This window comes from Arachis duranensis, chromosome 3 (assembly GCF_000817695.3).
Source record: "Arachis duranensis cultivar V14167 chromosome 3, aradu.V14167.gnm2.J7QH, whole genome shotgun sequence".
In the NCBI taxonomy this organism is placed as follows: Eukaryota; Viridiplantae; Streptophyta; class Magnoliopsida; order Fabales; family Fabaceae; genus Arachis; species Arachis duranensis.
Genome location: NC_029774.3, coordinates 11645914 through 11669257, shown reverse-complemented (window position 1 = coordinate 11669257; position 23344 = coordinate 11645914). Strand labels below are relative to the sequence as shown.

The 23344-nt window shown below is 38.2% G+C and overlaps 1 protein-coding gene across 2 annotated transcripts; it reads left to right on the top strand.

The window, feature by feature from the left end:
- Nucleotides 1–792: 792 nt before the first annotated feature.
- On the top strand, nucleotides 793–3700 carry LOC107477591 (patellin-3). Of its 2 annotated transcripts, XM_052258932.1 has the most exons (6): nucleotides 793–1518; nucleotides 1549–1617; nucleotides 1648–2349; nucleotides 2425–2549; nucleotides 2679–2820; nucleotides 2939–3700. In XM_052258932.1, the coding sequence occupies exons 1-6, from the start codon at nucleotides 982–984 to the stop codon at nucleotides 3191–3193; spliced, it is 1830 nt and encodes a 609-aa protein (XP_052114892.1). In that variant the 5' UTR covers nucleotides 793–981; the 3' UTR covers nucleotides 3194–3700. The 2 variants fall into 2 exon arrangements, with proteins under 2 accessions (XP_052114892.1, XP_052114893.1); XM_052258933.1 differs by lacking the exon at nucleotides 1549–1617 and having other exon boundaries at nucleotides 1678–2349.
- Nucleotides 3701–23344: the final 19644 nt, after the last annotated feature.

The window sequence follows — 23344 nt, the reverse complement described above, 5'->3', positions numbered from 1 at the left end:
GTGGTTTCATGCATATCCGGTTTTTGATAAAGTTTACAGGTGGTTCATAAGCAAGTCGTAGATATTGTGTCATTTCTAAATTAATATTTTTCATTTTGGGAACTTTCACAAAATTATTTTTAAAAAATTAATTATCAAATCAATGTTATTTTATATATTCTTTTAATGAAATAATTAATTACCGAATAATTAAATGTACAAAAAATATATCATGATAAAATAGTTAAATATTTTTAATGTATAATTAATTTTTTATGAATATCAAATATATATTTTTATATAATGATATATTGGCACACAAAAAGAGTAAGAGTGAATTATAATCTTTTGGTTTCATAAAAAACTAACCTTCATCTAATTGATTATTTTCAAAGTAACTACTTATTTTCCTCTTATTTTTTTACTTAATTAGATATTCATTACACCAAATAAAATAAGACAACTCATGGTATATAATACTATATTTCATTTATATAAAAAATCAATATCAAATTAATTATTAATATAAAATATATATTAATATATATAACTGATTTTTATAATTAATTTTGACGTGTAAATAATATTTTTTATTTTTTGACTATCTATTTAGTCATTTGTTGTTAAATAGGTTTGTCCCTGCATTAGCGATGATACTTAAAAAACTAAAAAGGAAATTAGATGAATGATTAGGGTGAAGTCCCAATCAAGAATTGAAAATAAGGAATTGGAATTGGAATTGGACCCACAGAAGGAGTGGAAGTGGTGTACGTGCTGGCTGGCATACTTGTTCTGACAGACTGGTTCTTCCCATCACACTTCACACAACCAACCACCCTTTTGCCACCTCTCTCTCTATTTGACTGTTCCTCTCTTCTTCCTTCTTTCGTCTTCATCTCTCTTTGATTTCAACACTCCTGACACACATACACATACACTTCAACTATACTCTTCTCTATATTTTTATTCTTTTCAATTCAGTTTTGATTTTCTCGATCACCCATGGCTGAGGAACCACAGAAACCAGCTGAGGAAGTGGTGGCCGCCGTAGCTCAGCCTGAGACGGAGGCCCAGCCGGACAAACCTGTTCCTGAGACAGATAAGGAGACACATGCCGATAAGGCAGAGGCGGCAGTGCCTGAGGCTGAGAAGAAGGAGGGCGATGCTGTTGTAGTGACAGAGAAGGCAGTGGAAGGAGAAGCGGCGGAGTCGGAGGCGGAGAAGCCCGTTGAAGGGAAGAATCAGATAGCGCAATCGGTGTCTTTCAAGGAGGAGAGCTACGTGGTTGGCGACCTCCCCGAAGCACAGAAGAAGGCTCTCGATGACCTCAAGAACCTCATTCAAGAAGCCCTCAATAAGCACGAGCTCTCCTCTCCTCCTCCCCCTCCACCGCCAAAAGAAGAAGACAAGAAGAAAGAAGAGGCCGTTGCAGCTGCCGAAGAGAAGAAGGAAGAGGCAGAAGAGAAGAAGGAGGAAGCTGCAGCAGCCGAGGAAGAGAAGAAGGAAGAGGTGGTAGCAGCTGAGGAGAAGAAGGAAGAGGTGGTAGCAGCTGAGGAGAAGAAGGAAGAGGTGGTAGCGGCAGCCGAAGAAGAGAAGAAGGAGGAAGCTGCGGCAGCCGAGGAAGAGAAGAAGGAAGAGGTAGTAGCAGCTGAGGAGAAGAAGGAAGAGGTGGTAGCAGCTGAGGAGAAGAAGGAAGAGGTGGTAGCGGCAGCCGAAGAAGAGAAGAAGGAGACGGTAGAAGCCATAGAGGAGAGCGTAGTGTCAGTGAAAGTGGAGGAAGAAGGTCCTTCAAGTTCAGCAGTAGCCGTGGAGGAGGAGAAGAAGGAAGAAGCGGCAGCTCCTCCTCCGCCGCAAGCTCCAGAGGAAGTGTCGATATGGGGAATCCCACTGCTGGCAGACGAGAGGAGTGACGTCATCCTGCTCAAGTTCCTGAGAGCGAGGGACTTCAAGGTGAAGGACGCCTTCACGATGATCAAGAACACCGTCCGATGGCGCAAGGAATTCGGAATCGATTCCCTGATCGAGGAAGATCTCGGAAGCGATTGGGACAAGGTGGTGTTCACTCAAGGGGTCGATAAAGAAGGGCACCCGGTGTGCTACAACGTCTTCGGAGAATTCGAGAACAAGGAGCTTTACCAGAAGACGTTCTCCGACGAGGAGAAGCGCCAGAAGTTCATCAGGTGGAGGATCCAGCTTCTGGAAAAGAGCGTCAGGAAGCTTGACTTCAGTCCGAGAGGGATCTCCACCATCGTGCAGGTCAACGATCTCAAGAACTCACCTGGACAACTGAGCAAGAGGGAGCTCAGGCAGGCTACTAACCAGGCCCTCCAACTGCTTCAGGATAACTACCCTGAGTTTGTTGCCAAGCAGGTACCTCAATTGTTTCTATTTTCTTGTCTTATTCTTGTGAATTTCTTTAATTATTCATTGATCTGTTTGGTGCAGGTGTTTATCAATGTGCCATGGTGGTACCTTGCCTTTTCAAGGATGATAAGTGCTTTCCTGACCCAGAGGACCAAGAGCAAATTTGTATTTGCTGGACCATCCAAGTCTGCTGAAACCCTTTTCAAGTACACTACCTACCTGCTTACATTAAATTCTGTCTCCTCCTTTCATTAACTCATGCCGCTATGTTTTCTCATATTTATTACCTTATTCATGATTATTAATTCCTACAATTTGCTTGTCATTGTGAACAGGTACATAGCCCCGGAGCAAGTGCCGGTTCAATACGGTGGACTAAGCAGAGAGGGTGAGCAAGAATTCAGTACCGCCGATCCTGTTACAGAGGTTACAATCAAACCAGCAACAAAGCACACCGTCGAGTTCTCATTTGCTGAGGTCACTAATATTTATCTGATTATTAACCATGGAATGGAAGGAGCTAATTGTGCCCTTTGATTCAATATTTGTTAAGTAATAAGTAATATTAATACTTGATGTTTATTTGGATATGCAGAAGAGCCACCTTGTCTGGGAGCTTAGAGTTGTGGGTTGGGATGTGAGCCACGGGGCTGAATTTGCGCCCAGCGCCGACGATGGATACACGGTGATAGTACAGAAGAGCAGGAAAATCGCCCCGGCGGATGAAACAGTGATTTGCAACAGCTTCAAAGTGGGTGAACCTGGCAAGGTCGTGCTCACCATCGATAACCAAACATCCAAGAAGAAGAAACTCCTCTACAGGTCCAAGACCACACCCATCTCTGAATAGAGAGCTTAATTTTCGAGGAAAGGTGCTGACCAGAAAATGCTGCCTAGGTGGGTGTTTATGCATTTCATTTGATGGAACAAAATCAGGGTGCAACCTGGGGTCTGGGGGGGATTATTCTTTCGTACAGGGTTATTTTGTTCATTTGGTTTATATAAATTTTATATATTGTTGTGTCTGGGGTGGCCAAATTTATCTATAGTTAGTTGCTCATAGTAATGTGATATCTATCACTATATATCTTGTTCATGGGTTTTGGAATTGGATACAACCTGTTAATGCATCACCAACTGGAGAGAGGAAACATAATACACAATTGGGGTTGGGGCTTGGGAGGGTTCATTTGTTAAAGGAAAAAAGTTAGTGTATGTATGGACTCTCGGAGACAGATTGTGTTACTTTGTGATACTATTGTTTCTGTAAAGCTTGTTCAAATGTGGTGGCAGTGGTGCTGTCTGTATTACTTTATTATTCCCGTAAATAATCAAAATTTACTTCATTGTTTGTTCATGAATTTTGTTCATTACTCCTTATATTTTTCACTCCTAGTTTATAAATAATGGAGCGTTATAATGTACGTGAGATGGTTGTGTATGCTTTTTCTTTTGAATGGTTTCATTACTGAAACTTCCAAGTTATCCAGAATTGATCTAACATGAGTCCTTTGATACGGTAATTATAAAAATTTATGATATTATTGGATAAAACAGAATTAGTATAATATTGATGAAACTGATGAGATCTCAATTTAAAAAGGATAATCTAGTAATCTACCTCACAAATAGATTCAGAAGTTTAGTATATAATAATTTTGTTTTATGGACTGAAACTTTAGTGTATGGTTGAATGACAAAACTACATATGCAATACAAGGACCGCACCACCTTTCAGAGGATGCTTGGTTTTTCTATAAGAATCTTTAAATTGCAAAAATCTTAAACTAACATATGATGATGATCGATTCCTTACTTATCCTTTATTTCAACTAAGAAAACTTTTTACTTACTCTCGCATATCAACTTATTTAATTTTGTTTTTAGGACGTGATCTAGTTTATTTATGAGAAATTATTTTGCTAGTCTTCGGTACTAACATTCTTAGTATTTAAGCTGCTGCTTTTTTAGTGCACCTAGTTTATTGGGCCAATCATGCAACAGTTGCCGTGCAGTATAAATTCTTGTCGTGGAATTGTTTTGTTACAATTAACAAAGACAATAAGACACCCATAAAACGTGTTGTGTTGGTCCTAAACGAACACCACAGCATGTGCGACGGCACCCTGGATTTCCAAGGCTGATATGCATCAACAGTATGTCAGCATTTTACAGCTACTTCTATGGTCTTCTAATTTTTGGTTGAACAAGTTAACATTTGGATAAATCAAGATAATTAAAGGATTAATAAAAAATATTATATTTCAGAAAAGAAAGACCTATTGATTACATCAGTAGATCATAAGAAAAAGTTATATGAAGTGAGTTAAAATCATAGAAACAATATGAAATGAAAATGAAAATATATGGGTATATTTAGAGCATAACTACTAGTTTTACCCTAATAACATTATGAAAATATAAATCTTTTAAAATTATGCTGATCCTGATATTATAGATTATAGTACAAAAAATTTATAGCATTAAACTACTTTTACAAAAAGATTGTAAGGGACAAAGGTTTCCGTCGGCTAAGAAGACCAAGATTTCCGTAAATAAAAAATTAAATAATAAAATTTTTAGTTATTATTTTCATACAAAAGTTTAATTTTTAGTTTTTTACTAATAATTAATTTTAATATTCGTTATCTAAAATTTGAACGTGTATGTTTTTATATTTGATTATGTGTTAAGTCTGTTGTACAAATAAAAATAATTAATTTTTATACTTATTATTTAAAAATATTTTTTCTCTATGTATATAAAAATATAATTAGGTATTAGCATAAAAAAGTTTTGTATTGATAGTTATAAAATTAACTCAAATTTATTTTTTTTAAACAATTAAATCTTGATTCTAATTTTTAATAACATTAGTATTTTCTCTAAATTATATGTAATAAATATTTAAAGAAGAAGAAGTGCAAATATAGATTAGAAAGATAAGTAATAAAAATTTAAAACTCAATAAAAAATATGCATATAATAATAATAATTTTTATTTGAATTATATTATGTTCATTTTATTTTTGTAGAATAGAAAGATAGAGAGAAATAGAAGAAAAAAAGAAAGGTAGATAAGAGAACGTAAGAAGGGGGTTTATTAATTTTGGAAAAAAATATTTTCTCTAAATTTTAATACGATAGTGTTATGTGACACATTTTGGTTATTAAATTAGTTAATAATATATAAATATAATATATAATATAACTATATTTTAATTTTAATATTTTAATTTTAATTTGAAGCAATTAAAGAATGCCATGTATATTTTGATTGACAAATTTGTAATTAGTCATTGATAATGATATATAAAAGAAATAGAATGAGTAAAATTGTGAAGAAATGAGAGAATAAAAAAAATGAGAAAAAGAAAAAGAAAATTCTTTAGTTTTGGAAGGAAAAGTTTAATTTTAATTGTAATAAAAAAGTGATATAAAACATATTTTAGTGGTAAAATTAATAATATATAATAGATAGATTTAAAATTGATTTGATTTTAAAATATTTTTTGTTTAGAATGAATAAAAATAGTAACAAAATTAGTTTAGACTCAAATTCTTTTATATTTTTTTAATAGAATTTGATTAGAATTGAAATAATTTAGTGTGTTAAAATGTAGAAAAGATTATTTTAAGATATTAATATAAAGAAGGATTTCGAGAAAGGAAGAGGAGTAGAGGTTTGACAGAAGTTTGGGAGAGGCAGTCCGAAAGCGATTATTGGTGGTGATAAAAAATAAAAGGTCAAAATGTAAAATCAAATTGTTATATCAAACACTATGATGACGACACTTTTAATGATATAAAACTTATAGTATGTATTTTATGAGCGATGTTGTACAAGATGTTTCTGGTACGGGTTGTGAGATGGATTGGAGATTTGCGAGTCGAAGCGGATGCCGAATTATCTGACTGGAGCAATGGGGTGGGTACCTGCAAAGACACTCCGACGCTAAAGTCAGAATGGATCTAAGAGGTGAAAGGTGTGAGGAATGAATGAATATCTGAGGAGGCCTGATCCTTTTTTTATAGGTGATAGTGAATATCTTATCTTATCTTATTTAGTTAAGATAAGGGAGACGTTTGTATTCGAAAGTTAGTTGGGAGCTTTAGTGGGTCGGTTTTGGGCTTTCTAGGAGGACGGAACGGGTTGGACCCGGGCTACTGGGTTCGGAGACTGTTCTAGGCGTGGGATCTACAGGACGGATCCTAACAGTTGCCCCCGCAGTGGGAGAGCGAGCAAGGTCGGTCTCTATCGCTGGAGGATATGATTTTGGCCGTTGGTGGCCTTCTTCAGTTTGTCGAAGCCGAGTTCCAGGTTGATGGATCTTGCTTTTCGCGGGTGGTCGGCGTGTTGGCCCTCGGGTTTTGCGATTCAGCTGAGGTTCGTCTTCTTTGGAGTTCGTGTCGTTTGATTGACGTGAACTTTCCGTATTCTTGCGTCCGTTTCATTTTTTCGAGGCGTGCTGTCAGTTGCGTTTTTTGAAGGGGTGCATTTATTATGAGGGGATGCTTGGTTTGCTTTCTTGTTTTGCCCCTTTGGCTTTGCTTACTTTCGGGGATTTTTTCGTCCTTTTCTTTGTTTTGAAACCGTTTCGATTTTTGCCTTTTCTTCCCTCCTTTGTTTCATTTCTTAGTTTTGCTCTCCTTTGTGGATTTTACTTTCTTCTCTCTGGTTTTTAACCTTTACTGTTGTGCTTCTGCTTCGTTGCTGTCGCTCTTCTACTGTCGTGTTTCTGCTTCCTAAGCGCCTTCCAAGTTTTTCGCTTGAATTATCAGGTTGGTGCTCTCTTCCTTCATTCTTTGTGTTCTATGTTGCTAGCTTCCCTTGTTTTTGTGTATCTTTGGCTGTTGTTTTCTGGTGTGTTTTAGGTAGAGGTACTGGTTTTGTCTTTGCAGGGGCTGAGCACCACTGCGTGGGTTGTAGTGAGTAGTAGGTTTTTGGTTGTCTTTCCTATTTTTGCGTAGTTTTGTTAGGCTTGACAGTGGTGCTCCTCCCTATTTTAGGTATGAATCGGCGGAGGAATGAGGGTGTGGGTGCTCCGATCCTCCCTCTCGGGGTGTTCCCTCCCGTTACGCATGGGTGACCAGCGACGTTTGGGGGGTTCCGTCGCAGAGGACGAAAGCGGATCTCCAGAGGCTCCATGACCTTGGGGCGATTTGTGGGGGTGGGGATGCCAAGCGTCAGTACGAGCTCGTCCTCCCCGATGCCGATGAGAGGGTTTGTTACTTGAACCTCGATTCTCCGACCGTTCCGGACTGGATGTGGGTCTATGAATCGATGTTCACTCTTCTCGGTGTGTGGTTCCCCTTTTTGCCCTTTGTTTAGGCGTTGCTGAGTCGGTGTTCTGTGGTGCCATCCCAGCTTCATCCGAGTTGGGCGGCTGTTTGTACTTTTGAGCTTGTCTGTGAATACCTTGGGCTTCCTGTTTCTGTTCCTATTTTCCTCTTCTTGTTCTTGTGCACTCTTCCGACCAAGGAGGGAAAGAATAAGAAAGGGTATATGTCATTTAGGCTCAGCCCCATCGACGTTTATTCGGGTTGTTTGAAAACTCCTTTCATGGGTTCAAGAGGGAGTATTTCAAGGTGCGCGCTGTTCGAGGGCATCATCCTTTCTGGTTGACGATGGAAGGTGAGTGTCGGTTCCCGACCTATTGGAACTTTGACGCCGGGCCGTCAGTTTTGACGAGAGTTACCTATGGTGGGTTGTCTCCGGAGGACAAGGATATTGCCAGCGTCCTCTGGCATCTGTTTGGGGAACGACCATTGAATCCCCGGGACGTCATGGGGGATCCTGTGGCTTGCCAGTCATATATTGGTGTGTTTTTTTTTTTTTTTTTTGTTTTTTTAGGCGTCATCGGCTTCTCCTTCCACCCCTTTGTCTCATCCTGTTGCGGACTCTCGGGTTGTTTCGCACGAAGGTTGATGTTCAAGCTTCTCCGGGTCTTGTGATCTCACCCGAGGAGGAGGTAATCGTAGTCTCGGCTGCTGAGGCTTCTCGGAAGTGAATGAGGCCCGAGGAGATTAGTAGTGAGAACTTGGAGGAGGAGGGTGTTGTTCCCTCCGTGATGGATCGGCGCTTTGATGCTTCAGCTTTCATTGACTAGCATCTGATGCCTTGTACTGAGGGATTTTTCGATGACTGTGATGTGGCCTTTCAGGCCAAGTTGGTGTATCGCTCCCTCCTCCGATCTGTGATTATCGTTCGGAAGGCTGAGCTCGTGATGGCCCAGGTTGGTCTGTTGGACAAGAAGATGTACCATTCCCAGGCTGAGTTGGACAAGCTGAAAGAGCAACTTGAGGTTGCGGAGGTGGCCAGAGAGAAGGCCGTGAAGTCGTCCGAGGAAGCCGGGGCTGAAATCCTCCGTCTTTCTGAAGTTGAGACATCACTTTTGTCTCAGCTGGGCGGGGAGCGGAGGCGGGCTTCTGACGCTGAATCTCAGCCTGCCGTGCTCGTTGTTGAGGTGAACACTCTGAAGGTTGAGGTTGCGGGGTCGAAGGCCGAGGTGGAGGTGTTGAAGAAAGAGAAGACCGAGCTTCTTGCTGATGTAAAGGAGGCAGTGACAGCGGTCGAAGAGACGATGAGGGCTCAAGCTCAGGTTCTTGCCCTTGATGCCGATATGTCCATCATGGGTGCGTTCAAGGTTGTCCAGGATGGTCGCATCATGGATCTTTGAGTGGGATTTCTGTGTTCTTCTGTATTTTCCACTTTCATAACTTATATCTTTTTTTATTTTTTGTTGGCCGTGTGGCCGGGTTTGTGACTTCAGATATTTTTCTGCTTTTGGTTGACTTATACCTTTTGGGCCGTTGTGGCCGTTTTTAACTCGTTTTTTGATGACTCGGGTGTGAGTGTATTTTGGCCGTTCAGGCTTTTCTGTTTTCAAGCCGTTTGTGTGCATTCCTAAGCCATCGTGACTTAGGGTGCTCGGTAGGCCGTTCAGTCGTATGTTATGGATATCCATTTTTAGGCCTCGAGGGTGATCCGTCCTCGATGTTGGCCGTTAGTTCTTTTGCCATTACGAAAGTATAAGGAGAAGCAAGGCAAGTGTGTTTTGATAAATAAGATTTTATTAAGTTGGGCCTCGTTAAAACCCTCCGATGTGGGGGGAATGAGTACCCGAAAATACACTTAAATGAAAATGAAAAATAAGGCAGAAAGAAGATAAAGTCAAGGAATAAGTAAAATATAAACTTGAAGGTAAGGGATGAGCCTACGCGTAATATCGTCACAGGTTGGCGGCATTCCAGGTCCTCGGGATCTCGTCGCCGTTGAGCCATTCGAGCTTGTATGCTCCCTTTCCTATTGTTGCATTGATTCTGTATGGGCCTTCCCAATTGGAGGTGAGTTTCCCTTCTCTGGGTGTCGGGGCGCCGATGTCGTTCCATCGTAGGACGAGATCTGACTACGCCTCGGTTATATCTTAGGCTGATTCTTTGTTTTAAGGCTAGCTCTCGCATATGGGCTTTGCTTCTTATTTCATCTGTGAGGTCCCGTTCTGCCTCTTTGTCGTCGCCTCCGATTGTTCTTCTGGGGCTCGAGTCTCCTATCTCCCCCGGGATAATAGCTTCTACGTCGTATGTTAAGCGAAAAGGGGTTTCCCATGTGGAGGTCTGGGGTGTGGTTTGGTATGACCAAAGGACGGATCCAAGTTCATTTGCCCATAGACCTTTGGCCTCGTCGAGCCGTTTCTTGATTCCTTTGACAATTATCTTGTTCGCAGACTCCACCTATCCGTTTGTCTGGGAAGACTTTGCTTGCAAAGTAAATAGGTCGCTGGGTTTTGTTTCTGTCTTCTCAGACAAGTGCCGCGGCTAGTGCTTCTTCCATTATGGATAGGTATAGGTAGAGGATCTCCCCTGTTTGGGGTTTGGCGAGAAAGGGGGGTTCCGCCAGTACTTTCTTGAAGTGTTGGAATGCCTTTTCGCATTCTGTATCCCACTCGAAGGGGGTTCCTTTCTTCATGAGTTTGAAGAAGGGGATCGCCTTCTTGGCCGATGCGCCGAGGAAGCGGGATAGGGAGGTCAATCGGCCAGTCAATTTTTGGATGTCTTTGAGGTTTTTTGGGGTTGCCATTTCGAGGATGGCCCTGCACTTCTTGGGGTTTGCCTATACCCCAGCTGTGTGATCATGAAGTCCAGAAAATTTCCTCCTTCCATTTCGAAGGCGCATTTTGTCGGGTTAAGGCACATTCGGTGCCTCCTTAAGGTGTTAATGACGAGCTCAAGGACATCGACGAGTTGCTCGCCTGAATCGATTTTGGCGAGCATGTCATCTATGTAAACTTCTAGCTTGGTCCCGGACAGGCCTTGGAATATTTTGTTAACGAGCCTTTGGTAAGTGGCTCTGGCGTTTTTTAGGTTGAAGGGCATGACTATGTAACAGTATGTGCCATCCGGGGTGATGAATGCCATTTTTTCTTCGTCTGGTCGGTGCATGTGTATCTGGTTGTACCCGGAGTATGCGTCCATGAAGCTGAGGTATTGGTGACCAGATGCGGCATCTACTAGCCCATCGATATTTGGTAGGGGGAAGGCGTCTTTTGGACAGGCTTTGTTTAAGTCCGTATAGTCAACGCACATTCACCACTTCCCGTTAGCTTTTTTGACCAGCACGACGTTGGCGAGCCAGGTCGCGTATGGTAGTTCTCTGATAATGGAGTAAGCGGTGGAGTCTTTGAGGACCACGAACTCGGATAGGATTGTCTTCCTTTGGTTTCTCGTCCCTATGGTGAGGGGGAGGACGATGGAACCGTCTGGTTTGAGAAAGTTGTCTCCGAGTCCAGTGACTCCGTTGCGATGTGTCTGTAGTTTGTCGTTGCGGAGTCCGAGCTTGTCGAAGGCTCCTCAGAAAAGGATATTAGAGTCTGCTCCTATATCCACCAGTATTCTTTTGACCAGCCCGGTTCCGATCTTTGCCGAGATGACAAAGCGGGCGTCTTCCGCCAAGGTACCGTGTTGGCAGTCCTCGGGGGAGAAGGTTATCTCCTTACCGATGGTGGTGGTTAGGGTTTGGTCTCTGATTGCCAAGATCTTGAGATCTTTCTTGAGTGCCGATTTCAATTTACCCAGGGTGTCTTTGCCTGTGATGACGTTTACGATTATCGTCGAGTTTGTCTCTGGGCTTTCCCTGGGGCTTATCTCTGCGTCCTCGGGTTGCATCCTTCTCTCTCTGGTGATCTGTCTCTTTCTACCCATTTTGCTTCTCTGATAATTTTGGCGAACTCGGAGAATTTGCCGTCTCTTATTGCTTGTTCGAGAGAATCTTTTATGTCGAAACAGTCTTGTGTTCTATGTCCGTAACCTCGGTGGTAGTCGCAGTATAGTGTTTTATTACTGCCGGTTCTTTCCTTGAGTTGTTGGGCATTCAGGAGGATACCTCGGTCTGCTATTTGGTGTTATATCTCGGTGATCGGGGCCGTTAGGGGTGTGTAGTTAGAGAATTTTCTGACTCTGGGAGGTCGGTTCAGGTTTGCTGGTTTGGGGTGTTCTTTTTGGTTTTCTCTTGGTGGGGGATTATGTCGAGGTGGCGTGTTGCCATGCTGTGTGTTGTCGTGCTACCGTTTATTGGCGGCTACGACTTGGCTTATCTCGTCGTCATTTATGTACTCCTTTGCGAAGCCTTGGATCTTGTGCATGGTCCACACAGGTCTGGTGGTGAGGTATTTTCGGAAGTCCTCGTTCATGAGACCGTTGGTTAGGCAGAGGCTTGCGATTGAGTCTGTGAGTCTGTCGATCGTTAAGCACTCGTCGTTGAATCGGTCAAGGTATTTTCTTGTGGACTCGTCCTGTCTCTAGGTAACTCCCAACAGGCTGATGGGATGTTTGGCTTTGGTGATTCTGGTGGTGAATTTGGCCATAAATTTTTTCGAGATGTCATGGAAGCCAGTTATGGATCCGTTGGGAAGGGCGTTGAACCATTTAATCGCGGGCCCGGCTAGGGTTACTGGGAAGGTCCTACATCGGACCGCGTCAACAGCCTCTACGAGGTTCATCCTGGCCTCGAAGATCGCTTGGTGTTCCTGGGGATCCTTGGTTCCGTCGTACTTCATATCCGTGGGTTTGTCGAAGCCTTTAAGGAGTTCTGCTTTCAGGATTTTTTCAGTAAAGGGAGTAGCTCCCATTATCACATGGTCGCTTCTTGTGCGTTTGGCCTCTCGGCGTCGTCGGTCGTCGTCCATGTCATGTTGATGAGCCGGGTCGCGTGAGACGCTGCGATCATACCTTTTACCGTGTTGTCGTTCAGGCGTCCTGTCTTGTCCGTGGTCACGGGAGACGCTACAATTGTATCTCTTGCCATGTTGCCATTCTGGCAACCTGCTGTGCCTGGTTTCATGCGAGATCTTGATCTGGAGGTTGCGTGATTTCCGTTTTTGACGTTGTGCTTCTCCTTGGTTGCAACTCGACCCTCGAGTTCTTGCACCCTAAGGCAAAAGTCTTGAATTATCTGAGCTACTTTTTCTCCCAGGTTTTCGGGGTGTCGTGCTTCGACGATAACGGGGTTGTTTTCTTTGTTCTGCACCGGGGTGGTCTGGCGAATAACGCTTGCTATCCTTCCATGGGGTGTAGCTCCTTGGTGCTCGGGAGTTGGATTCCTTGTTCGGGAGTTATCGTGGTGGCTCTAGGATTGCTCTTTGAATGCGTCCGCCATTCCATCCCAACATCACAAGTCCCCACAGACGGCGCCAATGTACAAGATGTCTGTGGTACGGGTTATGAGATGGATTGGAGACTTGCGAGTCGAGGCAGACGCCAGATTATCTGAATGGAGAAATAGGGGTGGGTACCTGCAAAGACACTCCGACGCTCAAGTCAGAATGGATCTAAGAGGTAAAAGGTGTGAGGAATGAATGAATGCCTAAGGGGGCCTGATGCTCTTTTTATAGGTGATGGTGAATATCTTATCTTATCTTATTTGGTTAAGATAAGGGAGACGTTTGTATTCGAAAGTTTGTTGAGAGCTTTAGTTGGCCGGTTTTGGACTTTCCAGGAGGACAGAGCGGGTCGGACCCGGGCTACCGGGTTCGGAGACCGTTCTGGGCGTAGGATCCACAGGATGGATCCGTAACAGATGCTATATATATAAGTATTTTTATAGTTAAATTTAATTAAGTAGGTGTAAGTTTAGAGAAAAAAATGCGTGTATATATATATATTTTTTGTATTTTTTGTAGTACAGCATACAAATTTTATTGTGGAGTACAGAAATTTATTGATATAGCACACATAATATATTTTTGTTGCGAATATATTTTGTTAGTTGGGTGAGTCAATATTTTAGGTATATAATCTTTTAAAAATTTATGGTACACATCAAAATTTCTGTGCTATACACCAAGATTTTTGTATTATACACTAAAATTATTATGTTGTGCGTATTTTATTGGTATAGTAAACAAATTTTTATATAGAGCACACAAATTTTTGCTGTAAATGTATTTTGTTAATTGAGTGAGTCAATATTTTAGATATGTAGTCTTCTAAAAATTTTTATTACACATTAAAATTTTTGTGCTATACACCAAGATTTTTGTGATGTCACCAAAATTTATATGTTGTGTGTATTTAATTGGTATAGTATACAAATTTTTGCACATAGTACATAAATGTCTGTATTTTAGTTTTTTGAACATTTATAGAAGAAGAAAAAGATGAAGATGATGATAATAAAAGAATACGAGGAGAAAAAAAAGAGAAGAACAAATTAAACAACTACAATATCATCATCATCACCATCATCATTAATAGCAACAACAACAAGACAATGGTGACGGCAACAACGACAATGAAGATGAAAAAAAAAGCGCACAAAAAAAGACGATAACGACGACAATAAAAGAAGAAGAAGAGAAAAAAAAGTGCATTAAGACTTGGTTAAAAAATTTAATTTAAAAAAATTTGGACGCCTACAGTAATAACAATGGTGGCTATGGAAGCTTTAAATTAGTTAAACATAATTGTCAAAGGAAAAAGTTTGGTAACTAAAAATGTTTAGGCATAATAAGCCAAAATTTTTTATAATTTACTTCATTTATATAACTTAATAATATTTTAATTTTCTATTTCACTCTTTTATCAATCGATTTATCATATTCTTGTTAGCCCCGCTTATTAATGATATTATATATAATATCATATTTCTCACTATTAGACATTCTTATAATCACTATTTAATATTTTTTTTATAATTTGAATGTTATAATGTTATATGATTCTCTCTCTCATACTTAATAAATAGACACCAACGAGATGACAATTTTGGAGAAAGATTCAAATCTTAGATTTAAGAATATAATAATCACTAATAACAATTAAAAACGGTAATAATATTAATTAAATGATTTTAATTGTAATTGATTTTTATTTTCTTTAATTCATTTATTATTATGGCAAACGTTGACAAATATAAAAGCTTGATTTAATAGGTGTTTCATTGTTAATTTGGATTACGAAGGTTGTTTATTTCCTCCAACTAAAAATGACAACTCTATTTCAATTACAAGCACAATTGGAATAGGACAAAGAAATTTACAAGAAGGAGTTGAAAAATAATTTGAACAACAGACAAACTCACCCGATAAGATTATTGTCCATCAATCAATTTTTGAGAATATGAAAGATTACCCTAGCTTTGATGAGGTATGGTAATAAACTGATTTAATTTTTTTTTATATATGTGTATCTATAATTATATTGTACTAACTAAGTTCATACACATAGCATCCATAAGTTTATATACATAACATCTATAATTACATACAACTAATATCTAAAATTTAAATTCATGTTTATTAGATATTACATTCATACATATATTATTTTTTAGTTATTGCATAAGTAACCATCATATTAACACAGATGTTTTTCAATCTTCTCATAATTGAATTTGAAAAAATGTCAAATTCTTAAATTAATTTATTCAATTGATAAATTTACTTGTAACATCTATAAATTCATACGCATAACATCGATAATTTCATATTAATAATATTCATAATTTTGTACTCATAATATTCGTAATTTTATACATATGATGTTTATAATTAATAAATTTTTATAATTAATATTACGAAAGTTTAAACTATGTGTCTTATTGTATTTTTCAAATTATCTCATATGTGCTCTAATAGATCATGATTTTAATTATTTTAATGTTTTTTATTTAATATTCATATGTATGTTTATTTATTGATTTTAATATGACGAGTTAATAATTATTTTTAAAAATTTATTTTTTATTTTCTAATAATTTATATGTAAAATATGAGTTGTGCAGTAGAAATTGTTAATATTTTTAAATTTAACCTCCATAATTTCTGCAAAAAATTATATTTTAATAGGTAATAATGTGAGTGAGAAATTTTAGGTATTTAATTTGAAAGAAACTGAAATTGATTTTGAAAAGAACATTAATGACTTCAAGCACGCAGAAAAATAGTAGGTGATAAGGAGAGTATGTAATAAGAAAGTGTATATCACTTGTTTATAAAGAAAATAAAAATTTTTATATGACATTTTTATATTGTAATTAATCTTTGACTATCTAGTACTTCTTATTGTCAAATATGTAAGTTGACAAGTATAGAAAAAACAAGTTGATAAGATGGTGATTTGAATAATTAGTACTAGCTAACTTGTAATTTTTGACATGATCAAAATTTAATAAAATAGTTTAGTTTCAATATTTGATTTAGTTAAAGAATAAATTTTTATCTAACCATGCATTGAAAACAAGTTGTACATGATAATGTTTATCAATTTGTCATACAATTTGAAAAAGTTGTATAGAAGATAATAAGATCAAGTTAATATTTATCGACTTAATAAAGATATATTGCGGTTTCTTAATCACTACTTTTAGCAAATTTATATATCGGTGGTTAAGGTTAATGCATGCTAATTTTTACATATAATTAGTGAGTAAAAATATAACAAATTATAATAACTTTATCACTTAGTTATATTGTTTCTATTATTACATAAACTATTTGTTTCAATTTCATCTATTTTTATCTATAAATTTTAGTTGCATTGTGTTATTTTATCTCATAACTCTAATAATCTAGCACACTTTATATTTTGATAATATTTTTTTATTTTTAAATTTAAAAATATTATTAAATAGTAAAAATAATATTATTTTAATTTTAACAATATTTTTTAAGACATAGTATGACTACTATAATCACCATGGCATAGACACTAATTACCGTAGCATATATGTAGTGATGAAAATGGCGGAAATAGGGAAACTTTGCCTCACCTACTAGAGAAGGAGGCATCATTGATGGTCCATACCAACTACCAAGTACCAACTAATAAAGAATGGCTTCTGTTTATTTTCTTCAGCGCTTTGCATGCCAAACTCACCAACAAATTAAAGTTCAAGAAACACATTGATTTAGATTGATATATATTAGATATATTATTTCTTTCCATCTCAACGCCAGTTACGGAGGAAGAAAATGTACCAAAGAGAAGGCACTATTCACCATATACACATATTTTAAATGTTGACAAGATTTCAAGTGCATGAAATGCTAGATAAATATCTCGTCAAAATGATTATTTTATGATTTAAATGTATGAAACTGCAAATGAAATCCATTTTTTTTTAGAAAAAATGAAATTTGTTTTTTTTTAATAAAAGAATCCCAACATAATAAAGTAGAGCAATAAAAAGAATAAAACACAACAAAAAAGACAAGATAATGAACACAATAAAAGAAGTATAATTCATTGTTATTTCCGACATAACCATCAACAACCAAACAGATCATCATCACATCACTCTTTGTAGCTCAAAAACGACTTATTTATAATTCCATCAACACCTATCTTTGATTTCTGGAAAATTCTTCTATTTCGTTCCAACTAAATATTCCAAATAATCGCAAAGAAATCTATTAGCCACTTTTTATGCTCAACGCCAGGCACTCCAGTCCAACTCTCAAAAAGTCTTTTGACAGTTTTTGGAATAACCCAAATTCTATCAGCACACGTCAACTAAGCGCACCACACCTGTCACGTAAACTCACATCCAAGAAATAAATGATGTACAAATTCTACATCCTTTTTGCACAAAACACAAATATTATCACTATGAATCTATGATGAATAATCTCTAGCCTACTCAACCTCTCTTTAGTGTTAACCCTGCCTACTAAGACAAACCACGCAAATAGTTCAACTCTTGGAGGAACTAATCCTCTCCATATGATGGTGCTAGTGAAGCTGTAGTTTGTGATGTCCTCCGAGATAGTCTCTTTCTCCAACACCTGCACAAATGAGTTAGTAGAAAAAATATCTGTTTTGTCAAATTTCTATATAACTATATCCTCTCTATTAGACGAAAGTCTAACAAGTCTTAATCGGTCATGAAGTTGATTGAGAAGCTCTAACTTCTATTGGAATAAACCTCTCATCCATTAAAAATTTCAAACCCACTCTAATCCATCCCAGAACCCACAGTCCCCTATGACAAATCATTTTTTATTTGAAACAGAGAAAAGCCTCGGAAAACTTACTTTCAGAGAGCTACTTTGTAACCAATCATTCTCCCAAAAATGAATAGTCTTCTATTTCCCATTTTCATAGACAGACCACTGATAATCTTATCTCTCACCTGTTGCTCCTGAATATTAAGCTGGCAGATATCTTTTCACGGGCCACCTCTTGTCGGTAATGGCTATTTAAATAACATAGGGTTCAATTGGTTACACGAACAAACAACTTCTTTTATAGCGGACAGTCTTTTTTCAAAAAGCGCCACCACAATTTAAACAGAAACAATGTATTTTTGATTAATGCATCACCTACTCTTAAATTTTCTAAACTTTTTAGAACTTGCACCACCTTCCATTTCATAAGTGGTATACTACTGTTTCCATTATCTTTACTCTACAAAAATTTTTTCTGTAATTCAATTAGTCTTTACTAGCACTAACTGCTCTTTAAATAGATGGATTTGGCAAAGAGTAATCGTTAAAATTTTTTATGATAGAAAATTTTAAACTCATTGGATGTGCTAATTATTTAAAATTCTTAGGTACATTTTCAATTAAACCTTTGAGTACCTGTTAATAAAATTCTTAAAGATTTTAAAAATCAATTATTAATTAACGGATGTGCAACAGAAGATGATTAATTGAATATTTCTTTTGTCTTGTTTTAAAGCAATATATATGCAAATCACAAAAACTAATATCTAGAATACTAGCTATACATTATCCATTAATATCTCCCAATTGCAGATTCAAATCTAAACAAAGATGAAAATAAATAAAAAAATGTTATGTATATAGAAAACATCAATAATTATATATTTCTGATATTTATATGTACACATAGCTTAGTTGAAATAAATAATGTATAATATATGTTCTTGAAATCAATTCAAAATTTGACAAGTGTGAACCGTTTAGCTGTGTTAGAGTGGTCCGTTTGAGACAATTATTACTTACAATGAGTGCCTTTAATTTCCTCACCATCAGCCTTAATTGTATTATATTATCTTTTTCGTTTGTTAATCCTTTCTCATCCTCGGATGCTGTGGTATTGTAGGGACTTAGTTGTGCAACTGCAAGTAACAACTTTTCAAGTCTTCTTGAGATCCACATGCAATGGGAGATTTGGTTTGAGGTTGCTTTAGTAATAGTATAGACTAGAAACTTGAACTAAAAGGATTACGGGAAGTTTAGACTCAGAAATTGTTTGTGAATTAGTTTGGAGAAGAGAGGGTTTTGAAGAATTTTAAGTGAAAAATAATACAAACTTTTTTTTTTTCCATATTGCTTTCCATCCTAAACCCCACGAACAACTTTATAAAAAATAAAATAAAAATAAAAATAAGACCATATATAATTGGTATCGGTTTTATATTAACAACAGTAAACCAAATGATTACAAGCATGTTGCGCACTAGGTGAGTCTATTCATTGAACTTTGAAAGTTGAAACAAAAGAAAGAAGAAATCAGAAAGGCCACCAACCTATCTCACATTGAAAAAAAAAAACCTCAAAAATAAAAAGATTAACAAAATAGTAAAGTAAGATTTTAATTGTTTTTAAATTTATAATTTTTATTAGAGTAAAAGACAAATCGGTCCCTGACCTTTTTAAATTTGGATATTTTCATCCCTAAAGATTTAAAAATACCTTTAACCCCATCACCTTGTAAAATCTGGGACAATTGAACCCCTCCGTTGATTTGGGTTGGAAAACAGCACCAGAGAAGGCTGATGTGGCTGGAGGAGTCTGAGTTGTCTGTTTAGGTTGCTGAGCTGGATGGGAAACAAAATTTGGAAGGACAAATCGATCCTTCTTACTCTAAACGACGTCGTCCCCTTCCCTGAGCCCCATTCACCTAATGTGATTCCCATAACACCCAAAAGCCACGCCTGTTATTACTGAAAATCCTACCAGAAGACAAACAGTTTCTTTTTCCCTCCAAAAAAAGAACGTCTTCAACTCATTGAGAAGGTGCTGGTGTGCTCAGTGGATGTTGTGGGTGGCGAAGGTAACGACAAGCTTCGTCTGGCAAAAAGCTGCCATCTGCTACAGAGGTAAGGGTATTAGTGGAGGATATGTTCGTTCTTGTTTAACTCTTTGGTAGAATATAATGCATGGGGTTGGGGTTAGTCATGATCGCATGTTCTGTTTCGGGAAAAAGACTGAGAAAAATTCTATAGGGATTTAACTTATTTCAAAATCTCAGGCACTTGATCTAAGGTTTAATGTGTGATTGATGTATCTGTGCATAATGCAAATGGTTGATATATATGCGGTACCTGTTTTTCATTGTGGAGGCCATTTTGGTAGAGGACCCAGTGGCACTCTTAAGTATATTGGTGGGAAGGTTGAAAATTTTTCAGAGATGGATTTGGACTTTGTGAATTTTGAGGACTTGGTTACACTATTCAAGGGTCTGGGCTATGCAACATACAGGGCAGTGTATTGGTATGACCCAACCAGCAATGACATTGAGTCTGGACTGCACATTTTGAGAGGGGATGCAGGAATCAATGAAATGTGAGAGAACAAGCTGACGAATTCAACTACCAACGAGTTCTACATTTACTTCGATCACCCTGTTGATGAGCCACAGATTGTGGAAGAAGATGTTGCTGCAGAACAGGGACCGGAAGAATTTGATGATTTAGTTGATGTTGACAGTATCATGAGGGAGCTTCAGTCATCACCATCCACAGAAGGGGATGGGAATGGTAGTGGGGAGGACAAGTTGTATAAACCTCCTCCGAATATTGCTGGAACTAGTTCTGATAATGACTCTACTAGCTGTGATGAGGAGAATGATGTTATGAAGAAAAGAAGAATTCTAAAAAGAAAGGAGAAAGTGCTGCCAAAAAGTAAGGTCACTGTCAAGGAAGGGCCAAAGGCAGAGTCAAGTGGAAGCAAGAGAAGAGTTGGACCAAGGACTGCAAGTGGGCCTGATGGCAAAGGGACCAGGCCAGTTGCCAAGTCCAAAGGAACTGGGTCTAGTGGGAAGCCCAAAAGAACCAGACCTACTGTCAAGCCAAAAGAAAATGGGCCTAATGTCAATTCCCAAAGAACTGGTGCTTCTGTGCATGCTGAAGAAGATGCCCCATCTGTGCAGTCCAATGAGAGGCCTCCAATCGGCCTCTATGTGAATGAGGAGGATTCAGATGATGATGACCCCATTTATGAGTATGAATCTGAGGATCTTCACACACCAGTATCTTCAGAGGATGATGGAGACAAGCATGAATTTCCAACGTTTAATGAGGAGTATGGGTTCGGAGAGGGGAGATTTGAGGTGGGTACCAAGTTTACAACCATAGATGGCTTCAAAGAAGTGGTCAGAGATATGTTCATATCTGAAGGGAGGGAACTGTTGTGGATAAAAAATGATAAAGAAAGGGTAAGGGTTGGCTGCAGAGGTGAAGAATGTCCATGGCTAGCACATCTATCCTACAACAAGACTTTGTTATGTTATCAGGTAAACTTACAAGTCCGAGCACACATGTGCAAGAGATTTTGGTAGCAATGCTGCTGATCAACACTGGATCAGTAAGAAAGTGGAAAAGAGAATGGGAAGTCAACCTCATATGACAACTAATGAGGCAATTGATTTCCTTAGAGAAGAGTTTAACTTGGTGGTGCATCCGAAGATGGTATATAGGGCAGTGAAAGAAGCCAAAAAAAGGCTAGTGGAAAACGAAAAAGAACAGTATGGAAAGCTCAGGTACTATGGGATGGAGATTCTCAAGAGTAATCCCGGGTCGACAGCAAGAATTGATGTGAAGCCTATCCCTCAGTCCCTCCCTGTCTTTGACAAGATATATATCTGCTTCGAGGGCTGTAAGCAAGACTTCAAGAGTGGATGTAGGCCGTTCATCCATCTAGACGGAGCCTTTCTTAAGACATACCATGGAGGCCAGTTACTGTCAGCAGTGGCACAGGATGCCAACAACCAATTCTATGTTGTGGCATTTGCTGTTGCAAGATCTGAGACCAAAGAATCATAGAGATAGTTCCTGACACTACTTCAGAAAGATCTGGGTGATGCCTCCCAATTCGGTTAAAACTTTATGTCTGACCAGCAAAAAGTAAGGCTCTTGCTTTAGTTTATGGTTTTTTTTTGGGTTTATTAGAGTATCAGTTAATTGGTTAGGCAAATGAAATGACTATATTATGTGTTTATTAGGGTAGCATGTAATGTGTTTATTTGTTGATGTATATTAGGGTAGCCTATAATGTGATTATTTGCTGGGTTTATTAGGATAGCCTATAATGTGTTTATTTGTAAAGGAAGTTTATTTGTTTCCAAAATGTATTTGACTAGGGCCTGCTCCCAACATTAAAAGAGGTAATGCCAAGGGCACATCATAGAAACTATGTCATGTATATATGGAAGAACTTTATTAATCGATTCAAAGACATGCACATTAGGGACATTGTGTGGGAGTGTGCTAGGTGTACAAATGAACCAGAGTTCAAGGAGAAAATGGATAAGTTGAAGGGGGTTAACAAGGCGGCATGAAAATATTTGATGAAATTTGAACCTGCCACTTGGGTTAAAGTCTTTTTTAGTCATGAAACCAAGGTTGATAACCTGACTAATAACATGTGCGAAGTTTTCAATACAAAGGTAGTGAAATACAGAGTTAAACCTGTGTTGACAATGTGTGAGGAGATTAGGTGTTATTTAATGAGGAGGATGACCAAGCACATTAAATTGTTAGAACACCATAATGAAAAGCTAGCACCAATTCATGATAAAAGGTTGCAGATGAAGATAAAACCGAGCAGTAGGTGGATTGCTGAGTGGGTGGGAGACAATGAAAGAAAAAGGTTTGAGGTTACCAGAAAGAAGACAAAAGTGGATGTTGATCTAATCAAACACACATGTTCATGCAACACATGGCAACTGACTGGTAAAGGGTTTAACCCCAAAGATTATATTTTCATGTTTTCTGATATAATGCTAGTTTACATGTTAGTTTTATTGGTTATGCAGGCATGCCATGCATACATGCTATTGCTGCAATCAGAAAGAGGCATGACCAGGTTGAGGATTATGTGCATCCTTGGTTGTGTATGAAGTCCATTCACAAGACATATGCACATTGCATCAAGTCCGTGCCTAGTGAGGAATTCTGGACTGCCACTGACCAGCTGAGGCCTGCCCCGCCACCTATCAAACGGCCTATTAGGAGGCCAAAGGTGCACAACCACAACAAGAACCCTGCTGAGGCTCATATTCAGGGAGACAAGCTGAAAAGAAGTTTTCAGGTTACATGTAGTAAGTGCAACGAAAAAGGGCATAACTATAAAACTTGTAAAGGAGCTCCAAGCAACCCCAACTGAAAACCAAAGAAGAAAAAATCCAAGAAGATAGTTGACAACTCACAAGCTCTGGTGCTGCTTCTCCTTTCACAATCAGCTCCTCAACCAGAGGTAAGCCAGCACCAATAATGCTTTACGACCATTTTATACTTTATAAAATGAATCACTGA